Genomic DNA, 24,172 nt, shown 5'->3' on the forward strand with positions numbered 1-24,172 from the left:
CCGTTTGTGCGTTGTCAATGGGCCTTGCAAGGCATTCTGGGATAAGGAGCGAATGAGTGTCAATTGGGCGCTAGCTCAAAAACCCAACATTAGCATGTATGTTGTGAACAAGAAGTACAACATTACAAATCTTAACTGAGATAATTGACTTGTTCAGTGTAATACCGTGTAGCTTTGTAATCGTGACATTACGTCCTATCGAGGAAAATAGGCAGACTTAAGATTTCTCGACGAAAATTCTAATCGGAACAACGAAACGCGGACATTTCGGACTTGCTGATTCGTTGAACGCTGCATGTGTGTAACTACAACCCGTTTCCTAGTTCCGACTAGCGCATGAACGCTTGACGATTAGTTTAGCAGTTGCGTGACGTATGATTACAACTTTAATGCGATTTGTCGACAGTCTGCTGGGTGGGGCGTTATACGTATTCGTTGTCCAATGTGAGTCCCATCTCTTCCTTTCTGTAATATCTCTGATGCGCTGACTTTTTGCGGGGTTGATGTACAGTAGCTAGCTATCACATTTAGCCACCTAAACGGAGGTACACAGAAGCGAAGTGGCCCGTCTTAACCGATAAACCGACAGGTTGTGGGTAAGTAAAATCTGATTCGGTAGTTTTTCACTTCATTGTCTGAGTATTATCGACGGTATTTAGCTGGCTAAGTGTAACTAACAAACTGGGAATGGTTTCCCGGTACGGTAGTTAGCTGCTAGTTAGCGTAGTTACAACACACAAGCTAGCCTTGCCAGGCTTATTGTGGAGGATAACCTAAAACCTCTGTTACTTAGCGTGTATAGCTAACGTTAACTAATTAGAATACGTTGTATCTGACGTTAACGACAAATATGACAAACAAGGTGAAGTTAATGTCTTTCATAAGTAACTTAGCCTGCTAACGTTACCCAGAGTCATGGATATGACCTGACGACGTTACTGTTATCCAGTTAGCTAGCCATCTGACTAACTTGGCTAACGTTAGTTAAGTTGGCCAACGTTAGTAACAGGCCTTCATTCGACCACACAGATCTAACTTACGACCTGTGGCGGGTATTTTACGGGTGGGTATCTGTCAGCTGACATATGCAGCCACAAGTACAAAAAAGCCAACTGAACACGTGCTGTTATCTTGTGTTGAGAGATGGACAGGGTCAGGGTCTAATTCATTACTACTCTCTTATTACAGTTCTGACTGGTTTTCTTTGGTCCAATGTTTAGGTGGGTGATTTCCACAAGATGTCGTTCCCTCATCTCAACCGAACCCTTTTGCCACCGGGCATCCCCCCTCCACAGTTTGCTGGTTTTCCTTCAGGTGAGTCATCAGAGACAGATATCCCATCCTATGGGCCTGTCTGTATGTGAATTAAACAGCAACTAGATTGTTAACATGACTGATTTGTAAGGTTATCTAATACTTAGTGAGCTTTGTATTGAGAGAGAGACATTCATTTAAAATACATTTTGTATACATTAGAGGTCGACCGATTATGATTTTTCAGCACCGATACCGATTATTGGAGGACCAAAAAAAGCTGATTTTTTTTTATATATATCTCTGTGTGTGTGTGTAATAATGGCAATTACAACAATACTGAATGCACAATGAACACTTATTTTAACTTAATATTATACATAAATCAATTTAGTCTCAAATAAATAATGAAACATGTTCAATTCGGTTTAAATAATGCAAAAACACAGTGTTGGAGAAGAAAGTAAAGTGCAATATGTGCCATGTAAAAAAAAAAAAAAAAAAAAGCCTAAGTTTAAGTTCCTTACTCAGAACATCTTCGAAAGCCCAGTTAACAAACAGATTACCGGCCATGCCGAATCCCACCGTACCTTCTACGCTATGCAATCTGGTTTCTGAGCTGGTCATGGGTGCACCTCAGCCACGCTCAAGGTCCTAAACGATATCATAACTGCCACTGAAAGACAATACTGTGCTGCCATATTCATCGACCTGGCCAAGGCTTTCGACTCTGTCAATCACCACATTCTTATCGGCAGACTCAACAGCCTTGGTTTCTCAAATGACTGCCTCTTCTGGTTCACCAACTACTTCTCACACAGAATTCAGTGTGTCAAATCGGAGGGCCTGTTGTCCGGACCTCTGGCAGTCTCTATGGGGGTGCCACAGGGTTCAATTCTCAGGACGACTCTTTTCTCTGTATAAATCAAGGATGTCGCTCTTGCTGCAGGGGATTCTCTGATCCACCTCTACGCAGACGACACCATTCTGTATACTTCTGTCCCTTCTTTGGACACTGTTAACAAACCTCCGGACGAGCTTCAACGCTACACAACTCTCCTTCCATACAACTCTCCTAAATGCATGCTCTTCAACTGATCACTGCCCGCACCTGCCCGCCCGTCTAGCATCCCTACTCTGGACGGTTCTGACTTGGAATATGTGGACAACTACAAATACCTAGGTGTCTGGTTAGACTGTAAACTCTCCTTCTAAACTCATATTAAGCATCTCCAATCCAAAATTAAATCTAGAATTGGCTTCCTATTTCGCAACAAATTATCTTTCACTCATGTTGCCAAACATACCCTTATAAAACTGACTATCCTACTGATCCTTGACTTAGGCGATGTCATTTACAAAATAGCCTCCAACACTCTACTCAGCAAATTGGATGTAGGCTATCACAGTGCCATCTGTTTTGTCACCAAAGCCCCATATACTTACCACCACTGCGACCTGTATGCTCTCGTTGGCTGGCCCTCGCTTCATATTCGTCGCCAAACCCACTGGCTCCAGGTCATCTGAGGCGGTGCTTTACCTAGCGAAGACTTCTCAGCTCACTGGTCACCATAGCAGCACCCACCCGTAGCACGCGCTCCAGCAGGTATATTTCACTGGTCACCTCAAAAGCCAACTCCTCCTTTGGTTGTCTTTCCTTCCAGTTCTCTGCTGCCAATGACTGGATCGAATTGCAGAAATCACTGAAGCTGGAGACTCATATCTCTCTCACCAACTTTAAGCATCAGCTGTCAGAGCAGCTTACAGATCATTGCACCTGTAAATAGCCCATCTGTAAATATCCTCATCCAATTACCTTATCCCCATATTGTATATATTTTTTTCTCTGCACCCCGGTATCTCTACTTGCGCATTCATCTTCTGCACATCTATCACTCCCGTGTTTAATTGCTAAATTGTAATTATTTTGCCACTATGGCCTATTTATTGCCTTACCTCCCAAATCTTACTTAATTTGCACACACTGTATGTTGACTTTTCTATTGTGTTACTGACTGTACGTTTGTTTATTCCATGTGTGACTGTGTTTGTGTCGCACTGCTTTGTTTCATCTTGGCCAGATCGCAGTAGTAAATGAGAACTTGTTCTCAACTGGCCTACCTGGTTAAATAAAGGTGAATTAAATAAAACATCAGAAAATACAGTTGATGTCAGAAGTTTACATACACCTTAGCCAAATACATTTAAACTCAGTTTTTCACAATTCCTGACATTTAATCCTAGTAAAAATTCCCTGTCATTGGTCAGTTAGGATCACCACTTTATTTTAAGAATGTGAAATGTCAGAATAATAGTAGAGAATTATTTATTTCAGCTTTTATTTCTTTCATCACATTCCCAGTGGGTCAGAAGTTTGCATACACTCAATTAGTATTTGGTAGCATTGCCTTTAAATTGTTTAACTTGGGTCAAATGTTTCGGGTAGCCTTCCACAAGCTTCCCACAATAAGTTGCCAGAATTTTGGCCCATTCCACCTTACAGAGCTGGTGTAACTGAGTCAGGTTTGTAGGCCTCTTTGCTCGCACACGCTTTTTCAGTTCTTCCCACATATTTTCTATGGGATTGAGGTCAGGGCTTTGTGATGGCCACTCCAATACCTTGATTTTGTTGTCCTTAAGCCATTTTGCCACAACTTTGGAAGTATGCTTGGGGTCATTGTCCATTTGGAAGACCCATTTGCGACCAAGCTTTAACATCCTGACTGATGTCTTGAGATATTGCTTCAATATATCCACATAATTTTCCATCCTCATGATGCCATCTATTTTGTGAAGTGCACCAGTCCCTCCTGCAGCAAAGCACCCCCGTGCTTCACGGTTGGGATGGTGTTCTTTGGCTTGCAAGCCTCCCCCTTTTTCCTGCAAACATAACGATGGTCATTATGGCCAAACAGTTCTATTTTTGTTTCATCGGAGCAGAGGACATTTCTCCAAAAAGTATGATCTTTGTCCCCATGTGCAATTGCAAACCGTAGTCTGGCTTTTTTATGGAGGTTTTGGAGCAGTGTCTTCTTCCTTGCTGAGCAGCCTTTCAGGTTATGTCGACATAGGACTCGTTTTACTGTGGATATAGATACTTTTGTACCAGCATCTTCACAAGGTCCTTTGCTGTTGTTCTGGGATTGATTTGCACTTCTTGCACCAAAGTACGTTCATCTCTAGGAGACAGAACCCGTCTCCTTACTGAGCAGTAGGATGGCTGCGTGGTCCCATGGTGTTTATACTTGCGTACTATTGTTTGTACAGATGAACGTGGTACCTTCAGGCGTTTGGAAATTGCTCCCAAGGATGAACCAGACTTGTGGAGGTCTGTAATTTTATTTTCTGAGGTCTTGGCTGATTTCTTTAGATTAACATGATGTCAAGCAAATAGGCACTGAGTTTGAAGGTAGGCCTTGAAATACATCCACAGGTACACCTCCAATTGACTCAAATGAGGTCAATTAGCCTATCAGAAGCTGCTAAAGCCATGACATTTTCTGGAATTTTCCAAGCTGTTTAAAGGCACAGTCAACTTAGCGTATATAAACTTCTGACCCACTAGAATTGTTATACAATGAAATAATCTGTCTGTAAACAATTGTTGGAAAAATTACTTGTTATGCACACAGATGTCCTAACCGACTTGCCAAAACAATAGTTTGTTAACAAGAAATGTGTGGAGTGGTTGAAAAACAAGTTTTAATGACTCCAGCCTAAGTGTATGTAACTTCCAACTTCAACTGTATGAAAGCTGGTGGTTCCTTTTTAACATGAGTCTTCAATTTTACCAGTTAAGAAGTTTTAGGTTGTAGTTATTATTGGAATTTTGACTCGTCGACTATTTCTCTCCCTACCATTTGTATTTCATATACCTTTGATTATTGGATGTTCTTATAGGCACTTTAGTATTGCCAGTCTAATCTCGGTCGAGCTCTAGTATACATTATCGCATTGTCTCTATTCCAGGTACCCCAATGATACCAGTCCACATGGGTATTATGACCCAAACCCCCGCGGTCTTGGTGCCCACCTCCATGCCTGTGGCACCCAGGAAGGAGGCCGCCCTGGTGAAGGCCAAGGAGACGGACGAGAACAGTGGCCCCACCACCACTGTGTTTGTAGGGAACATCTCAGAGAAAGCCTCGGACATGCTGATTCGACAGCTGCTGGCGGTAAGGAAGGGGAACTTGAATGCAGATGCTTTGGAAAGAGACATTACGCTTTATTTAGGCTATAAACAGTGTCTTTAGTCATGTCGTGCTCGTGGAATGGACAATTGAAACCACTATCTGAGCCAGGATAGTTGTTAATTTTGCTTCTGTTTTTTTGCTTGTGACGGTGCAGCCTTTTAGGTTTGATTTATAAAAGCTGTTTCCCTTTTGACCAACAATGTTTTCCCCTGATACTCTGATGAAAAGCAATGTCCTTTAGTAGGTCCCTGTAGTAAAGCAAGCAATTATTCACTCTTCAGAAATGTGGCCTGGTCCTAAGCTGGAAGAGAGTCCAAGGAGCCTCTGGAAAACTTCAAGGTAAAAACAGAACAGGTACAACACTTCTAAAGTACTCTACCACCATGTAAGTCCAATGTCACCCTCACCAAGGCGTGCTTTGCCAATGTGAAGCAACTACTATTTAGTGAGAAAAAAAAATGTGTAGGCTCCTGTTCAGTAGGCATTAATCAGAAGAAAGCAGATTAAAAAAGGTTGTAACTACATGGACTTGTCTGATAAGAAACACCCGTTTAAATGTTCCATTGCATGCCCTAATGAACACGACCCTGCTGAAGCTATTCCTCATTCCTGGTCGCAACTCCGATGGCTGTGTATTGATATAAACCCTCGGTGCCAATCCTTCCTTCTCTATTCTCTCCAGCTTTTGGGTTCTGTGAGTACAAAGAGCCTGAGTCAACGCTGCGGGCCCTGCGGCTGCTCCACGAGCTGCAGATCGGGGTGAAAAAGCTGCTGGTGAAGGTGGACGCCAAGACCAAGGCCCAGCTGGATGATTTCAAGGCCAAGAAGAAGAGCAGCACCAACGGCAATGGGGTGGGTAATGTAGTGGGGAAGGGGGACACTCCGAGCTGGAGGGATGGGAGAGGGGAACGTCACATTACCATGTAGGTTATGGGCTAGTTTCTAGGACACATTAGTCAAGGACTAGGCTTAATCTATTTCAATGGAATCTCTATTGAATTAGCTTTTTAGTCCCGGACTAGGCTTAATCTGTGTTTGGGAAACTGGTCCTAAATGTTGAATGAAATTAAAACCTTCAGCCTCCTGCCAGTATGCCGGTCTGAGTGACATCCAGTGGAGACTATGATGGATCCAGCTCTCGGAGGCAGGGTTGGCTAAACGAATGGGGAACTCTGGCGAAAGGCCTGAAACAAAATAGCTCCTTATACTTCAAATCATTTTTTTAAACAAGTGAGGCTGAAGATGAGTTGACTTGGATGTAATACTAACCCGCCTGTCTCTCTCGCGGTCTCTTTTTCTTTCTGCTTAAAGGCAAAGGCAGAGGGTGGAAAAGAGGAGGCGGAGGGAAAGGAGGAGGTGATCGACGAGGACACTAAGAGGCGGGATCAGGTCGTCAAGGGCGCCATCGACGGTCTGATCCGCGAGTATGCCAGCGAGCTCAATGCTGCCTTGAATGATGAGTCCCCCCACCGCAGGAAGAAGAAAGAGAAGAAAGAAGAGGTATTTAGGGCTACTTTCTCTTATCTCACTTTAGATTTACCTGGTAGACGTTGGTTGGGGGTTGTGATTGTATTTGGGCACATTATATACAGTCATGACCGAAATTATTGGCACCCTTGATAAAGATGAACAAAAGAAAAGGCAGGATAACGCCTCCCGAGTGGCGCGGTGGTCTAATGCACTGTACTGCAGTGCTAGCTGTGCCACTAGAGATGCTGGTTTGAGTCCATGCTCTGTCGCGACCTGGGATACCCATGGGGCGCTGCACAATTGGCCCAGCGTTGTCACGGGAGGGTTTGGCCGGCAGGGGATGTTCTTGTCCCTTCGCGCTCTAGCGACTCGTGTGGCGTGCCGGGCACAATGACACGCTCGCCAGGTGTATGTTTCTGGGTTAAGTGGGCATTGTGTTAAGAAGCAGTGCGGCTTGGCTGGGTCGTGTTTCGGAGGACGCACGGCTCTCCCGAGTCCATACGGGAGTTGCAGCGACGGGACAAGACTAACTACCAATTGGATATCCCGAAAAAAGGGAAATAAAATGGACTGAACAAAATGGTATGTTCAAAAAAATGGGGAAATAATTTTATATTTATCCAATTGCCTACATTGTATTTGTTGGTATACGAAAGTCTGGATAGGGATTAAGTCTAGTCCTGAGGAGTATCCTACGTACCTGGTGTGAGGAGTTGGTGAGATAACGTTGGTCAACTCTGAGTTCAACTCGGGATAACAGGTAATTCGAAAGTGTCTCACCTTTTAGCCAGGTCCATTTCTATGGCAATGAATCCTTCAGCACTAACCTGGTCCGGTGCAGGCTAACTCCATTTAACCTAAATAAAATGACTGTGCCATGACTTGAGGACCAATCCCCTTAATTTGAGGAAGACTACAGATTCAACATTTTGTATTAAATCGTAGTTTTTTTTCTTCTGTCATTCTGGTTGACAGCATGACCCTGAACACTATCCCTTCTTCCTGCCTCCCATCGTCCCTTAGGAGGATATCAACGCAATTGACGGATTGGAGGATGACAAGAGAGACCTGATTTCTAGAGAGATCAGTAAATTCCGCGACACCCACAAGGTATATTACCTTACTCATCTCTCTCTCACATTGCAGGTTTTTGGAAAAGAAGCTACACACGATAGTAGTACACTCCTTTTGGGTTTTCACACTTACTGCTAGTGGACATTTTGTGCAAGGACCTGTTTTATATAGTCTAAATCAGGGATGGGCAACTCTGCTGGGGGTGGGGGCCACAAAATCTGAACTCATCATGAGGGGCTGCAGTTGCTCGCGGGTCTGCGTACCCACATCCATACCCCCCCCCCCCCACACACACACACACACACACACACACACTGCGAGCAAAACATTTTGGTGGCCCCCCTTTTGACAGTGGATATATATATATTTTTTTTGTGCAATTCTACTCACTTTGCCTTGTGGTTGGGAAAAGGTTTGCAGTTTTTTTTCTTTTCTTTTTTCTGACTGAGACCGACTAACAAAATCAATGGGGGGCCCCCCGGCCGGTAATTCCACCATGATAACACGTTTAGATAGCTGGCCGCTAAACTAACTTGGCAATCTAAAACATTTTAGCTGACATGGGCAAATTGACTATCAGTGACTGACAAAACAAGAGTAAAACTGCAGATGTACAACCAAATTTTGAAATTCAAAAGGCCCACGGGCCACCAGTTGCCCATCCCTGGTCTAAATTTAGGATGGGAGAATAGTTGCATTTTTACTTCAAAATATTGCATACCTTGCTCAAAAATCTCAATGTGAAATATCTGGATTAGTAGTATTGTCACCGTTTTCAAACCTAATTTGACTCGTGTCGACGGGACATTTTATTTTGTATATATTAGGGTATTTAGGTGTGATAGTATAGCTGGCTAGATCCATAGCTCATTCATCACACACAAACAAAATGCATGGCGACAATGTAAAGTTACCTTAAAGCTAATCTATTCATTAAACCCCGCCATTATGATAGAGATCATATGGTGACTAAAGCAAGATGAATCTCAGAGCTTTGGAAAAAGTTGTCGAGGATAGCATGTAAGTATGAGCTTTCCTTTATTTTGTACATATACTGGGCGCTCCCCCCTCGAGGATTCGCATAGGGGCAACTGCACAGGCACTCTGGCTTACAGTGGTGGCTGAGGTTGTGGAGCTTAATGAGAACCTCTCAACACACAGCCCACCCATTAGATACATGTCAACAGAATGTTGGTCTTGCTTTTAGACCAGTTATTTGCCATATGTGGAGAGAACCACGGCGTTTTGTTGTTGTTGAGTTCCATCTATTTATCATGTTGTACGCAAGCCAGAGAGGCCAGTGAACCTGTGTGAGTCCTCTGTAAATGATGACCATTCTACATAATGTGTGTGTAAAAGTCAAGTCACTGAGACTCGGTCAATAACCACTGCAGTGATTTGGGCTGTAGATTGTACTGTTATAGCAGTGGGGGGGGGCGCCCCTCCACAGCACTCTGCGTTCTGAAGACTAGCCAGGTGAGTTCCAACCCACCCTGTGGATAAGTGTGTGTGTGTTAGAGAAAAGGCCCATCTCTCCTCGTCCTGTGTCCAATTGTCAGTCCCTCTATTTCTGTCTTTGATTCTCTCTTTCCCTCTTGTCACTTTAGCTCTTTCTCCCTTTATTCTCTGAACTTGTCCGTCCCCTTCCTGATTTCTAACTGCCGTTCACCGCCTTCATCTTCATTTTCACGCGGCCATTATTTGTGGGGTTCATAATCTACGGCAGTAGACTTGTGGTAAAGGAGGTACTAGTAATACGTAATGAGATCCTTTCTCAAGCACAAATGGTAAGGCCTATGCTTGATATAGAAGGGGAACGTCATGTACCTATGGCCTACCTGCAGTTACTCTATGCCCAAGCGGTCACCAATGGAGTGCAGAGCAAGGTAAGTTCAAGTAGGAAGACTTAACCAATCAGACCCCTTCCACCCATGCCCATAGTACCAGTGTGCTCTCTTCTCTATTTCACCCATCTCTCCTTTTCTGCCTGTTTGTTTTCCTTGCTCTTCGTCTTAAGCTGCACTAGACCCGTGGCTCTGTAGTCTGGATCAGACCAGGAGGACAACCATCTGTTGTTTGTTATGGACTGCTTTTAGCGGTCTGACCTTGTGGGAAAGGCCCATAGGTAACCTGTGGTCTCACTGTATTTCACAAAAACCCCAACACAAACTTGAGCCTCACAGTGTATTTAGAATGCATGGTTTGTAATTGTCTGTAAATCAGTTGAGTACATGGGGAGCCATGGGCGTAGTGCTAGGAGGGAGTTGTCTCTTAGCGTGTGTCTGGGAAATCGAGTCACGGGAGAACTACAGAAGACCGAAGCAGGGGTAAGAGCCTCTACGATTTAATTTACCTGTCCAGAAAATGTTTAAAAGAAAAGATGTACCAGGATGTTTCACGGCTTTCTGTTTTTACCAATGTACCCCATAGAAGTTAACGGTTGTTTTTGATGATTTGCTTGAGGGAAAGTGAATCTCCCCCCTGTGTATCGTTTGACCTGCTTTTCCTTCCAGGCCTAACTTTTATAGGCTTGTAGGGGCTGCGACGGGCTGAAATCCGTAGCTCAACACCTGTAAGTCACCAACAACTAGTTTCACAAAAGGATTGACGCCTTTTTTTGTTTTGTTGTTTCTCTTGTAATGAGGACACTGACTTGGGAGAGAAAAAGCGTTGTCTATCAAGCAGCTCCTTTTTCTCGTTTTGAATGCCTTTGACATGGCCAACAAGATGTCGTCTTTGACCTCAAAGTGGTTTCCAGTGTCTTTTTTTTAGTTAACTTGTAAGTCGCCCTGCTTGTGCTAAACAATCATTGTACTGTATTGATACTGTGGTCTGCAACTGATGGCCCGCAGGCCAAATCCGTCCTGCAAGCCGATTTATATTTTTTATTTGGTCCCCAAGGTTCTCAGTAAAATAAACGAAATCATGCTATACATGGACAAAGGAGTGCCGTGTCTCATGACAGCTTGTTGTTATTTTCCCATAGAAACTCTTAGCCCTGCCAAGGAGCGGCTGTTGGGCCAAAACGTCAGCCTCTAACTCAACTACTTCATCCTTAGATAACAGAAATCTACATTGTTACAGTAGTCCCCTTCGCCCCCAGAGCCTGGAAGCCACTTCTAGATCCACTTCTGTGCACTTAGAGAAGCGTGTGACCCAGCCTTACTGTGCTCCTGTTCTGTTGCATGGCTGTCCTCCCCGGAGCCTCCAATTTATCAACCTCCTCTGTTCTCTTTGCAGAAACTGGAGGAGGAGAAGGACAAGAAAGAGAAGGAGCGTGCAGAGTTTGATCGCGAGCGACGGGAGAGGGACAAGGAGAGGGAACGCGAAAGGGAGCGCCGGGACCGCGAGCGGGAGAAAGAGCGCGAGAAAGAGCGTGAGAAGGAGAGGGAGCGCGAGCGCGAGAGAGACCGTGAACGGGACAGGAGTGACCGAGACCGTGATCGCAACCGGACGAAAGAGAGAGAGCGGGAGTGGGAAAGGGAGAGGAGCCGCGACAGGAGCAATGACCGCAGCCACTCCAGGTGTGTGTTTTTAAATAAAGCAATGAATTGTGAAGTAAGGAATGATTGGGAGGTAACTAGGTTGATGTTATGTTGTAGAGAGGTGAGTCGCGACAGAGACAAGGACAAGAAGCGTGACCAGGAGGATGAGGAGGAGGTCTACGAGCGGAGAAGGCTGGAGAGGAAACTCCGAGACAAGGAGGCAGCCTATCAAGAGGTAGCTTAGTGGCGTGAGAATCATGTGTGTGTGTGTTGGCTATGAAATGTTGCTTAATTTCTGTCTCGTGTCTGTCTGAAGCGTCTGAAAAACTGGGAGGTCCGCGAGAGGAAGAAGGCTCGAGACTACTCCAAGGAGTCTGAGCGGGAGGAAGAGCGCAGGAGAGAGATGGTAGGAAGAAATACAAACCCCGTTCTCACCCTCGCATGGCATTCCTGGGTCGTGTTGAGCAGGGAGAAAACCCTTTGAAACAAGGGGCGGGACTACCTGAACTTTTCCAATGGGAATGATGATTTTCATTGTCCGTTGTGAAACGTTTTGCTACGCTGTGCCCCGGGTTTACCACTGATCTGGGTGTGAAATGTCCTACCGTAGACATAATTGGTATGTTTCCATTCATCATTGTCTCCTACAGACTAAAGAAAGCAAACGGCTGAAGGAGTTCCTGGAGGACTATGATGACGACAGAGATGACCCTAAGTACTACAGGTGACCACCAGCACATTTCATTCATTTATGATGCTGATCCGCTAGGTTTACATACTACAGAAGATAAATCGGAATGAAAGATATAATTGAGACCATTTTAATGTCGATAATGTAAGCTGTCAAGATGATGGCGGTCTGAAATGACAACATATGTTTTTGGCTTTGACATTTGGGAAGAGAAATCTCCCTTCTTAAAAAAACAAAAACAAACTTGAAGACATTTGTTGATGAGTGTCAGGGCCATTGTTATAAAGGTGTTGTTCCGTGTGCTACCCCTAGGGGCAGCGCACTGCAGAAGCGTCTGAGAGACCGGGAGAAGGAGACTGAGGTGGATGAGCGTGACAGGAAGAGAGAGAAGGAAGAGCTGGAGGAGATCAGACAAAGGCTGCTGGCCGAGGGACACCCAGACCCCGAAGCCGAGATACGCAGGGTGAGAGGGAAAGAGAGAGAGGGAGTGTGTGTGTGTGTGACTATCTGCCTGACTGTGTTTATGCCTGAAGGTCATTTTGTCCTCGGATCCCTTTGTCTGTATGTCTGCATTGTAAGTGGGTCTCTATCCATCTGGCTATCTTGGCTACACATTTACATTTAAGTCATTTAGCAGACGCTCTTATCCAGAGCGAATAACGTTAGGCGAGTGTATCCACTTTCCTGACTGTGTAAGCCCCTTGTCTCACACTGCTTCTCTTTACCGATTGGTCCAGATGGAAGAGGAGGCGGAGCGTCTGCGGCAGCCTCCGGTGAAGCTAGAGCCCGACCCTGAGGAGGAGCAGGTACACAAGGCCCCACGGGTGGACCGGGATCGCCGAGGAGACAGGGATCGAGATCGAGGTGATCGGGAGCGAGAGAGAGGTGATCGAGACCGAGGTGATCGGGAGAGAGAAAGAGGGGAAAGAGACCGAGGTGATCGGGAGAGAGAGGAAAGAGACCGGGAGAGGGGGGGAAAAGACCGGGAGAGGGGGGAGAGAGGGGAAAGAGACCGGGAGAGAGGGGAAAGAGACCGGGAGAGGGACAGAGGGGACCACCATGTACCCCATCACCACCCCCACTCTGATGATGATGTGGAAGAGGGGGAGGAGGAGTTTGATGACGACCAATCGGTGTCCAAGCCCTGCCTGAAGCCCACGCTGCGGCCAATCACGGCGGCCCCCTCTGTTTCGTCAGCCAGCGGGGGTGCCACCCCCAACACGCCTTGTGGCGGGGACGAGTCGCCCTGCGGCATCATCATCCCCCACGAGAACTCTCCCCCTCACGAGACCCCGCCTCAGGAGTTCCGCCCCAAGATCGGCCTCAGTCTCAAACTGGGTGAGTTCGGTCGGTGGGACATGCTAGGTCTAGAATCATCTGGACATAATGACAACTATAGTGCTAACTAACTAATGATCTGTTGTGTATATCCAATTAAGCTCCTCAATCACTAATGAAGGGGAAATATCAGGATAATTAAAATAATGAAGTAAGACTGCCTATCTTTACCATTCATTTTTAGATTGAGGCATATAGCTGTATCTGCACAGATGCCTTGGGCCTGACAAACTCTTTAATTTGAGAGGGATGTCACTCAAACTGCTTTAAGATATCAATTAAATGTAACTGTCCTGTTTGAGACTCCATGAAGAAAGGCTTAAAGTATGTCTAAATATCTCTCTAGGAGCCACTAGCAGCCCCAGCCAGCCCAACGTGGCCATCAAACGCAAGAAGCTCACTGTGGACAGCGTCTTTAACAAATTCGAAGACGAGGAGGCAGACGAGGCTCCCCGCAAGCGCAAGCTGGTGCCTCTGGACTACGGCGACGACGACAAGAACCTCCAGAGTGTGGTAGACGGCGCCTCGGGCCTGGCGGCCATCAAGGGCGCCAACACAGAGGAGAAACGCAAGCACATCAAGAGCCTGATCGAGAAGATCCCCACGGGCAAGACGGAGCTGTTCTCCTACCCGCTGGACTGGTCCGCCGTGGACTCGGTGAGGATAGGATGTGGCAGTACCCTGCTTTCCAGTCTGTTTCTGCTCTCTTGCCAACTAGTTCTGTGTTAGCAAGAGCGCAGAAACCGACTGGAAACCAGACCAGAGGAAATATGACATACAGATAACGCTGGTTGGTTTTGATAATTCAACGACTAGAAGCTGTAGTCCAAGGGAATTGCTGATGTAGCCCTTCTTTGTCAAAGTAGAAAATGTGTTTCCCTACAAAACTGGTACAGACCTATATGAATAATATCTGGTGCAGTGACTAAAGTACTGCTGACTGTCCTCCCCAGACTCTGATGGATCGACGCATACGCCCCTGGATCAACAAAAAGATAATCGAGTACATTGGAGAAGAGGAGGCTACGCTAGTCGATTTTGTCTGCTCAAAGGTGTGTAAGCGTGATTGACGCAATTTACTGGGGAGCTGGTGTTTTTGCAATATGAGTTTCATTCTGATTCCTTAATTTTGACCTCCCCCAGGTGATGGCTCATGGTACACCACAGGGCATCTTGGATGATGTTGCCATGGTGAGTATCCCGGGAACATTCTCAGTTGTCTGTCCAGCTAAAACAGATTTAACTGTGTTTTGATCGAAATATTAAACAGGCCTTAAAAGAGCCTTGGTGAACTGCTTTTTGTCTCCTGATTTTAAAGTACTGTAATTAATCTAACTGCAATTCTCTACACCAAGGTTTTGGATGAAGAAGCAGAGGTCTTCATCGTCAAGATGTGGCGGTTGCTGATCTACGAAACGGAAGCCAAGAAGATTGGGCTGGTGAAATAAGAAAGCACTGAACGAATCCAACTTTTTCTAATAGAGTAATCTGACTTAAGTGTTGTCAGTCACCAAAAAGACTTCTCAATTTGAGCGGCCTAAAATCAAATGGGCTCAACCTAATACCCCAACAGCATTCACTCGTTGAGCTCCCGTTTTCTCATTCTTCCAATAGACTCTGGTACATGTCATGTTACTCTACTGCAGCTGCTGACTTTGTATTGGTGTATAGCCTACGTGTGTGCTTGAATGACTGACGACGTGCTTATTGAAGATGCATGAAAGCAACCACTTGGACAATGACCCTACTACAGTTTCTTGGCTCGAGTTGGATGTTCTGAGGGTGACAGTGGAGGTAGCGGATTAGGGGTTAACGGTTGATGAAGAGAACATAGCTACTAAGCTGTGGAAAGAAGTTCACCGTTCTGTTTCTCTATAGTTTTGTGACGTTAGTACTCGGAACCATTCACAACTTCTATATCATAAAAGTTATTTGACTGCTGTTTCGACGTGGCATCTGCTGAGTGAAACTTCTGTTTATGCGAAGGGTAAACCTTAAAGGTATTTTTGTTTTTGTATTACAAACAATACTTTCTATAAATTCTGCTATTGAACATTTGACTTGTGGTTGGTTGGTCTTGTAACACAGGCAACAGCACCGCCTGGAAAGGATACTGATTTGTGTAAACATTGTTTCCATTTTTTCTTTTTGTACCAGTGGAAATTTTGTTTGGAATAAAGATTTTTTTTAAAGAATTGTATACTTGGGTTTTGTCAATAGAAATGTGATGTGGCCCAGTGAGTCTTTCATACACCAATAGTTTAAATAATTGGTATTGACTAGATATGTCTGGGAGTATGAAGAACCACTGTGCCATGGTACAAGCGCTTTAGGATAGCTATTAAAGTTTAAAAATGTAATTTTTCTACACAATCGGAGCACAGCTGCAATTCATACCCAAAACCACTAAGATCAAACTTGCAGAACTTTATTGATGTCATGAGCTACACACGAGCAAGATCCTGCCAGTAAAAATCCATACTACTGGAGGAGGAACAGCACATAAGTAACCCAAGCCAGTATCACACAAAACTAGAGCCTATACCTCTTTACACACATCACTTCCTGTGAATTTGCAATGGACACTGGGGCTCTTTTCCAAGAAAGTAAAAGGCCACTGCTTGTAAACAGTTTCCTGCATATATATATATATATATATGGGTATAATTGATCCAAATTGGTGTTTGTACTGTAAAATGGTTACTGGTATAGTTTGTCTTACTTGCTTTAAAACATTTCCGTCTATCCATTTCTAGACTTGAGAGAATAGCAATGTATGTTTCCATCTTCTGAGAAGTCCCTAATTATCAATTTAGAGGGTTATTAGCCAGTGAATACATCTGTGGGACTATGGCCAAGTCTGTCCATCCTTTTGTTTTCTTCCAAACATCCCTTCTTTCAGGGCTGACTGGACTAGTCCTCCGCTTTAGCCTCCATCTCTCCGTCCTCGTCGTCTCCATCCACCTCTGCATTCTCCCGCTCTAGCCTCTCAAGCTGACGGGCCAGCTCGGTCTCGTCCGTGTCCGTCACCACCTTTGCCTGAGGGGGGGTATAACAAGAACATTACACCGCATTTAGCAGATGCTCTTATAATCAATTAATTCACTCAAGGGGAGTGGGATATGCAACAACAAAAATGTAGAATCCAATTCACAAATAGGACAAATATAAGCACCCACCTAATTATTGTAGTAAAGGTAAGTAAAACAAAACATTGGTGCTAGGAAGAACAGGCACAACAGTCAAGTTGTTATTTACTGATAGTTTGTAAATTACTTTTTTTATATATCCCCAGAGATTGAAAGTAGTGTTAGGTTTAAGCTCTGTGTATGAGAAGTGTAATTATTTAGTTGATTGCAGGGGACTGAAGGAATGCACTCCAAATAAATAAAGGCCTCCTGGCTGATAAGATATGCATGGAGAAATCCTGGGAGATAAATCGAAAAGTACTGAAGTACATCTTTGTGGAAGGGGATGAGAGCTACGGGTGTAAATGGACACTGCACTGTATTGAATGGACGTATTCAGGTGGTACATCTTCGCCGAGTCAACATTTGAAACATCAGAGTTTGGGCTCTTTTGTATGATGGACATGACACATGCACTTCATGGGAAGTAGCATCAAAGGCCACGAAGAGAGAAACCACCTTTCGCATAAGTACTTTGGTATTCCCTCATACTACTGGCAAACTGACCTCCCATCTCTGCATCGTTTTCTCACCCAACCATCTACTGTATGTGTCTTCAGAAAGTGTTCACACCCCTTGACTTTTTCCACTTTGTTGTGTTACAGCCTGAATTTGAAATTGATTCAATTGAGACTTTGTGTCACTGGCCTATAACAAAACACCCCATAATGTCAAAGTAAAATTATGTTTTTGGACATGTTTACAAAACGGGCCTCCCGAATGGCGCAGCGGCCTAAGGCACTGCATTACAGTGCTAAAGACGTCACTGCAGACCCGGGTTCGATCCCAGGCTGTGTCGCAGCCGGCCAAGACCGGGAGACCCATGAGGCAGCACACAATTGGCCCAGCATCATCCGGGTTAGGGGAGAGTTTGGCCGGCTGGGATGTCCTTGTCCCATCGCGCTCTAGCGACTTCTTGTGGCGGGCCAGGCGCATGCACGCTGACTTCGCTCACCAACTGTAAGGCGTTTCCTCCAACACATTGGTGCGGCTGGCTTCCGGGTTAAGCGAGCAGTGTGTCAAGAAGCAGTGCGGCTTGGCAGGGTCGTGGCTTTTGACCTTCACCTCTCCCGAGTTTGTACGGGAGTTGCAGCAATGGGACAATTGTATATCACGAAATTGGGGAGAAAAAGGTGTAAAAAGTACAAAAAAACATTATGTTTACAAATTATTTAAAAATGAAAAGCTGAAATGTATTGAGTCCATAAGTATTCATCCCCTTTGTTATGGCAAGCCTCAATAAGTTAAGGAGTAAAAACTTGCTGAACAAGTCACATAATAAGTTGCATGGACTCACTATGTGCAATAATAGTGTTTAACATTATTTTTGAATGTGTACCCCACACATACAATTATCTGTAAGGTTCCTCAGTCAAGCAGTGAATTTCAAACACAGATTCAACCATAAAGACCAGGAAAGTTTTTAAACACCACAAAGGGCACCTATTGGTAAATGGGTAAACATAAAAAGCAGACATTGAATATCCCTTTGAGCATGGTGAAGTTATTAATTACACTTTTTCACTATAAAAGATACAGGTGTCCTTCCTCAGTTGCTGTAGAGGAAGGAAACCACTCAGGGATTTCTCCATGAGGCCAATGTTGACTTTAAAACAGTTAAAGAGTTTAATGGCTGTGATAGGAGAAAACTGAGGTTGGATCAATAACATTGTAGTTACTCCACAATACTAACCTCAATGACAGAGTGAAAACAAGGAAGCCTGTACAGAATACAAATTATTCCAATACATGCATACTGTTTGCAATAAGGCACGAAAGTAAAACTGCATAAAATGTGGCAAAGAAATAAACCTTATGTCTTGAATACAAAGCTTGTTGTTTGGGGCAAATCCAACAAAACACCACTGAGTACCACTCTGCATATTTTCAAGCATGGTGGTGGCTGCATCATGTTATGGGTATGATTGTCATCAGCAAGGACTAAGGAGTTTTTTGTTGTTGATAAAAATAAATGGAATAGAGCAAGTACAGGAAATATCCTAGAGGAAAACCTGGTTCAGTCTGCTTTCTAACAGGGTCCGGGAGACAAATTCACCTTTCAGCAGGACAATAACCTGCCAAAGGTGATTCTAACATGTATTGACTCAGGGGTATGAATACTTATGTAAATGAGATATTTCTGGATTTTGTTTTCAATAAATGTGCAAACATTTCTAAAAACATTTTCACTTCATCATTATGGGGTACTGTGTATAGATGGACCTGTTTAAATCATTTTGAATTCAGGCTGAAACACAACAAAATGTGGAATAAGTCAAGGGGTATGAATACTTTCTGAAGTCACTGCATATCCTCAGTCTCACCTCCATCTGGATGTTGAAGACGCCCCTCTTCTCCTCGATCCTCTCCTTGATGGCTGCCATGGCCTGGTTGAGAACCGACAGGCCCTCGGTGCGCTCCAGAGTGGTTGTGGTCATGACGTAGCGTGGCGGTGCTATCAGATTAATCTAGGGAGAAAATGCACTCGAGTGGTCATACAACGCCTTCGAGAAAGTTGAGGTCAACCACAGAACGACAAAAGGAAATAGATATAGAAATATAATGAAATAGATTAGAAGTATTGAGTATGAGAGTTCCTTGATGCAACCTACCTTGATGGGCATGGCCTCTGTCGAGCAGCTAAGCCCTGCCCTCAGTGCGTCTTTCACAGCGTCAATGCCCTCATACCCGTAGCATGCCACCTCGATGTCTGCAAGGACGATAGTAAAAATGTATTGTTTAAAGAAAATAAAGTGTCAAGTCGCCATGTTTCTAATTTGAAAACTTCAGAGGAGTTCAATAGTGTCATCAACATGCCACTCTGGAGAACGAATCAATGAACATTATGTAGCATATGTCTCTAATTTCCATAGTTGTGTAGGCACATATATATATATATTTTAACTCCACACATTTGTTTAACTACACACATCAAATATGGAAATATGGACCCAACAAGACTTCATCAGTTAGCCAATAACTTTCCTGCAATTGAAATCCTTGGGTGGGCCGCCTAATCGTTTTTTCAGCTCGCCTAAGTCCAAACAGTGTGGGAAAAATGTTTCTAAATAAATTAGCATCCTAAAATAATGAATTTAGCAGTATAGATTTTCGTATTATGTTCGAGCAAAACAACACAGCATTAGCCATGGCAAAATGCATAGAATTGCAGTAAATCTGCAACCTTTTCTCTCAGCCGCATAACAAAATGTCTAGAAATGCAGGAAAGTAGCATCAAAACTACCCCCCCATATCTTTGCAATGTAATCTACCTGCCATTTATGGATACCCCCTCCACCCCCCCAATTGATCTTCTCTAACATGTCTAGTACATATTCATTGCACTGTTAATGTTGAGTGTGCTGTGATCTGACCTGCTCTGATTTTGACAGCCTGTGGAGTGAGACGCCTGTTGATGTTGTCAATGAGCACGGCTCTCTCCTCCTCGGTCAGGTCTAGCCCATCCAGCATGGCAGGGTCACTGGGAAAAATAAAACATTTTTGAGCATGGATATCTGACTAAATGATATGAGGAGATCGGGAGCAAACACTACACTACAATCCAATTCACACCCGCCTACAATATCTGCGTCCATCTCTTACTAAGAATGACAGATGGTATTTTATTAGGATCCCCATTAGCTGTCGCAGAAGCAGCAGTGACTCTTCCTGGGATCCACACAAGACATGACATAATACAGACCATTAATAGACAAGGACAGCACAAGGGCAGACCTACATAAAAGGTCTTAGTCTCATTGTAAACCTTATTCACACTACAGGGTAGTTCAGCCACACCGTGCTGGCTCGGATATATTATTTTCACATTGTCCTTTCCAGCATGGTTCCAGCAACTATGGAGAATACCTAACCAAGCCAGCCTAACACAGCTTGGCTCAGTCATGTGTACAGTACCAGTCCAAAGTTTGAACACACCTACTCATTCCATGGTTTTTCAGTTTTTTTAAACTATTTTCTCAATTGTACAATATTAGTGAAGACATTAAAACTATGAAGTAACAGATATGGAATCATGTGGTAACCAAAAAAAGTGTTAAACAAATCAAAATATATTTTATATTTCCCAAAGTAGCCACCCTTTGCCTTGATGACAGCTTTGCACACTCTTGGCATTATCTCAACCAGCTTCATGAGGTAATCACCTGGAATGCATTTCAATTAACAGGTGTGCCTCGTTAAAAGTTAATTTGTGGACTTTCTTTCCTTCTTAATGCTTTTGAGCCAATCAGTTGTGTTGTGACAAGGTAGGGTTGGTAAACAGAAGCTAGCCCTATTTGGTAAAAGACCAAGTCCATATTATGGCAAGAACAGCTCAAATAAGCAAAGAGAAACAACAGTCCATCATTATTTTAAGACATGAAGGTCAGTCAATACGGAAAATATAAAGTCCTTTGAGTGCAGTCGCAAAAACCATCAAGTGCAATGATGAAACTGGCTCTCATGAGGACCGCCACAGGAAAGGAAGAACCAGAGTTACCTCTGCTGCAGACGATAAGTTCACTAGAGTTACCAGCCTCAGAAATCAGCAATTAACTGCACCTCAGATTGCAGCCCAAATAAATGCTTCACAGAGTTCAAGTAACAGACATCTCAACATCAACTGTTCAGAGAAGACTGCGTGAATCAGGCCTTCATGGTTTTGTTGCAAGGAGACCACTACTAAAAGGACACCAATAAGAAGAAGAGACTTGCTTGGGCCAATAAACACAAGCAATGGACATTAGACCGGTAGAGATCTGTTCTTTGGTCTGATGAGTCCAAATTTGCGATTTTTGGTTCCAACCGCCGTGTCTTTGTGAGACGCAGAGTAGGTGAACGGATCATCTCTGCATGTGTGATTCCCACTGCGAAGCATGGAGGAGGAGGTGTGATGGTGCTTTGCTGGTGACACTGTGATTTATTTAGAATTCAAGGCACACTTAACCAGCATGGCTACCACAGCATTCTGCAGCAAAACGCCATCCCATCTGGTTTGCGCTTAGTGAGAATATGTAAGGGCTATTTGACCAATAAGGATAGTGATGGAGTGCTGCATCAGATGACCTGAACTCCACAATCACCCGACCTCAACCCAATTGAGATGGTTTGGGATGAGTTGGACTGCAGAGTGAAGGAAAAGCAGCCAACAAGTGCTCAGCATATGTGGGAACTCCTTCAAGACTGTTGGAAAAGCATTCCAGGTCACTACCTCACGAAGCTGGTTGAGAGAATGCCAAAAGTGTGCAAAGCTGTCATCAAGGAAAAGGGCGGCTACTTTGAAGAACCTGAAATATAAAGTATATTTTGATTTGTAAGTCGCTCTGGATAAGAGCGTCTGCTAAATGACTTAAATGTAAATGATTTGTTTAACACTTTTTTCGTTACTTCATGATTCCATGTGTTATTCCATAGTTGATGTCTTCACTATTATTCTACAATGTAGAAAATATCAAAAATAAAGAAAAACCCTTGAACGAGTAGGTGTGTCCAAACCTTTTGACTGGTACTGTATTTAGGAAGAAGAGTCACGATACTCACGATACAGCCTGTTTGAAGACGTCGTAGGCGCCGTATCCCGGACGCTTGTACTTCTCATCAAACACCCAGGCGGTGCGCGTGAACAGGCTCTCCAGCTGCTCGTCCTTAGTGTACTCCAGCACCTCAGCCACGTGTCGAAGGATACTGTACACCTGCCACGGACGCCACACCATAAAAACATTTACACCTCGATATCACCTCTGGTCAAGAGGGAAGACTCACAAATGTCAGCCTGGTCCAAGATCTGAGCCCGTATTCATAATGTGTCTCAGAGTATGAGTGCTGATCTAGGATCAGGTGCCCCCTGTTTGTAATCATATTCATTATGACTTAAAAGGCTACACTGATCCTAGATCAGCACTCATACTCAGATGCTCTATGAATACGGCCCTGTTTGTGCTTTCTTACGGACTCCTATGGTCATTGTCATCCCAACGACGGCAGTAGTAGGCTGTACATCACAAACAGATCTGGGACCAGGCTGCACAAACGTCTGAGAGTTTATGACATCGGTGGAACGGAATGATAAATAGAATTTTGTATATTACAGCATCCTCCGGCACGTGGCTGAGTGTTGATGGTGAACCTGACTTACGGTTTTAGATTTGGTGAATTTGTCTTCACATTTGATAGCATCCTCAGGCGAAACTCTTCTCTTTGATAAATCAATGTACCCTGCAAAGAGTTGACAATATGTTTTTTTATATATATTTTTTTTACCTATAACACAATGTGTACACACACACGGTCTACATTTCTTGACCGGACACACTCAAACCCCGCCTCACCCTTCTCTTTGTCCACTCGGATGACCACCACGCACTCATTGCGTCCGATCCTAATGAGCTTGTTGATGGAGCGGATACGTCGGCGCGACAACTCGCTCAGCAGGATCATGCCCTCAATGTTGTTGTACTCCAGCAGGCTGACATAGGCGCCCATCTCGGCAATGGAGCGCACGTTCACCATCACCACATCCTCCACCTCAGGGAACCGGTGCTGGTAGAACCTACAGCTAAGGTTCGGCATCACTGGGGGGGGTTAGGGAGACAATAGGACAGAGGCCAATATAATGAAAACAGAGAGATATGCTATTCCATATACTTACAAAGGGTTTTAAACAGGCTTTGATTAAACTCTAGAGAGCAACTGAATGAGAGGTCATTAGGTTGAAAAGAGGGAAATGGGACATAGATTTGGTTGGACAGTCACATCAGTAAAATATAGAATACATTCTCATGATATACAGTGGCAGTTCTCTTTTGTCAATCATTCTTGGTAAAAGTACTGGAACAATTGAAAATAACTTCTTTTTTTTGGGGGGGGGGGGCGACAAGGAGGAGTGATCTGGTGCCGCTAGATTGCAATATCAGAACAAAATGCCAGTCATCTCTCATAGTCATGTAGCTATCCTTGTACTCACTCAACGTCATCTTACTTACCTACCGTTAACTAACTTAGCTACTGTAACGTTAGCTGGCTAGAGCTGAAGATGTTACTAACACAGTGCCATATACACCTGCAAGACTAAACAACTGTCAACATGGATCTATGTCTTCAGTCTGATGTAGAGACATCAACGCATCCACATTTATTCACACACAAAACTGATAATTTAGCTAGCTAGCCACCCAGCTAACCCATTAGCTCATACATGCGGCACATGCACCAGTAGCTAGCTAGCTAGCTACGTTACTTAGCCAGTTATTCACAACTCCGGCAAACAGCTGTTGTGTTCGCAGTGATTCGAGTAGATGCCTTACCTGTATCGTATGGTTACAGAACAATACTGTTGAATGTCCTGTATTAGATTTTTTTTAAACGTTATAATATTTATTCAAATACGTAGCTATCGAATTAGGCCCGATTGCTACAACTTCAAATTCATCCGTGGTGTGCGAATATTTCGACTCGGAAGAGAAAGCGCCCGGTTGACACGCG

At 44.1% G+C, this 24,172-nt stretch overlaps 2 protein-coding genes across 6 annotated transcripts; one reads left to right on the forward strand and one right to left on the reverse strand.

Annotated features, from left to right (window-relative positions):
• The first annotated feature begins 14 nt into the window (after positions 1-14).
• LOC139556494 (RNA-binding protein 25-like) lies at positions 15-15,700 on the forward strand. 5 transcript variants are annotated; one of them, XM_071370517.1, is made up of 17 exons: positions 15-596; positions 1,221-1,314; positions 5,224-5,429; positions 5,729-5,786; positions 6,130-6,299; positions 6,759-6,947; positions 7,941-8,027; positions 11,232-11,515; positions 11,594-11,711; positions 11,793-11,882; positions 12,127-12,200; positions 12,480-12,630; positions 12,905-13,505; positions 13,852-14,162; positions 14,459-14,557; positions 14,649-14,696; positions 14,861-15,700. In XM_071370517.1, exons 2-17 carry the CDS (start codon positions 1,239-1,241, stop codon positions 14,951-14,953), a joined length of 2,655 nt encoding a protein of 884 aa, XP_071226618.1. In that variant the 5' UTR covers positions 15-596; positions 1,221-1,238; the 3' UTR covers positions 14,954-15,700. The 5 variants fall into 5 exon arrangements, with proteins under 5 accessions (XP_071226618.1, XP_071226615.1, XP_071226617.1 ...); XM_071370516.1 differs by having other exon boundaries at positions 64-596; positions 5,729-5,801; XM_071370514.1 differs by having other exon boundaries at positions 11,232-11,711.
• Positions 15,701-15,917: 217 nt separating this feature from the next.
• LOC139556497 (eukaryotic translation initiation factor 2 subunit 1) lies at positions 15,918-24,135 on the reverse strand. The gene is made up of 8 exons (XM_071370525.1): positions 23,995-24,135; positions 23,020-23,262; positions 22,827-22,906; positions 22,232-22,383; positions 20,068-20,174; positions 19,306-19,403; positions 19,018-19,161; positions 15,918-16,544 (listed from the first exon to the last, which is right to left on the reverse strand). Exons 2-8 carry the CDS (start codon positions 23,258-23,260, stop codon positions 16,419-16,421), a joined length of 948 nt encoding a protein of 315 aa, XP_071226626.1. The 5' UTR covers positions 23,261-23,262; positions 23,995-24,135; the 3' UTR covers positions 15,918-16,418.
• Between the last annotated feature and the right edge of the window lie 37 nt (positions 24,136-24,172).

The sequence above is a fragment of the Salvelinus alpinus genome, chromosome 27 (assembly GCF_045679555.1).
Source record: "Salvelinus alpinus chromosome 27, SLU_Salpinus.1, whole genome shotgun sequence".
NCBI classification, from domain to species: Eukaryota; Metazoa; Chordata; class Actinopteri; order Salmoniformes; family Salmonidae; genus Salvelinus; species Salvelinus alpinus.

Coding starts and splice junctions, on each gene's coding strand:
- LOC139556494 (XM_071370513.1), top strand. CDS start 1,239: ATGTCGTTCCCTCATCTCAACCGAACCCTTTTGCCACCGGGCATCCCC. Junction 1,315..5,223: donor GTTTGCTGGTTTTCCTTCAG/GTGAGTCATCAG, acceptor TCTCTATTCCAG/GTACCCCAATGATACCAGTC. Junction 5,802..6,129: donor TCAAGGTAAAAACAGAACAG/GTACAACACTTC, acceptor TATTCTCTCCAG/CTTTTGGGTTCTGTGAGTAC.
- LOC139556497 (XM_071370525.1), bottom strand. CDS start 23,260: ATGCCGAACCTTAGCTGTAGGTTCTACCAGCACCGGTTCCCTGAGGTG. Junction 20,175..22,231: donor GTCTTCAAACAGGCTGTATC/GTGAGTATCGTG, acceptor TATTTTTCCCAG/TGACCCTGCCATGCTGGATG. Junction 19,162..19,305: donor CAGAGGCCATGCCCATCAAG/GTAGGTTGCATC, acceptor TTTTCTCCCTAG/ATTAATCTGATAGCACCGCC.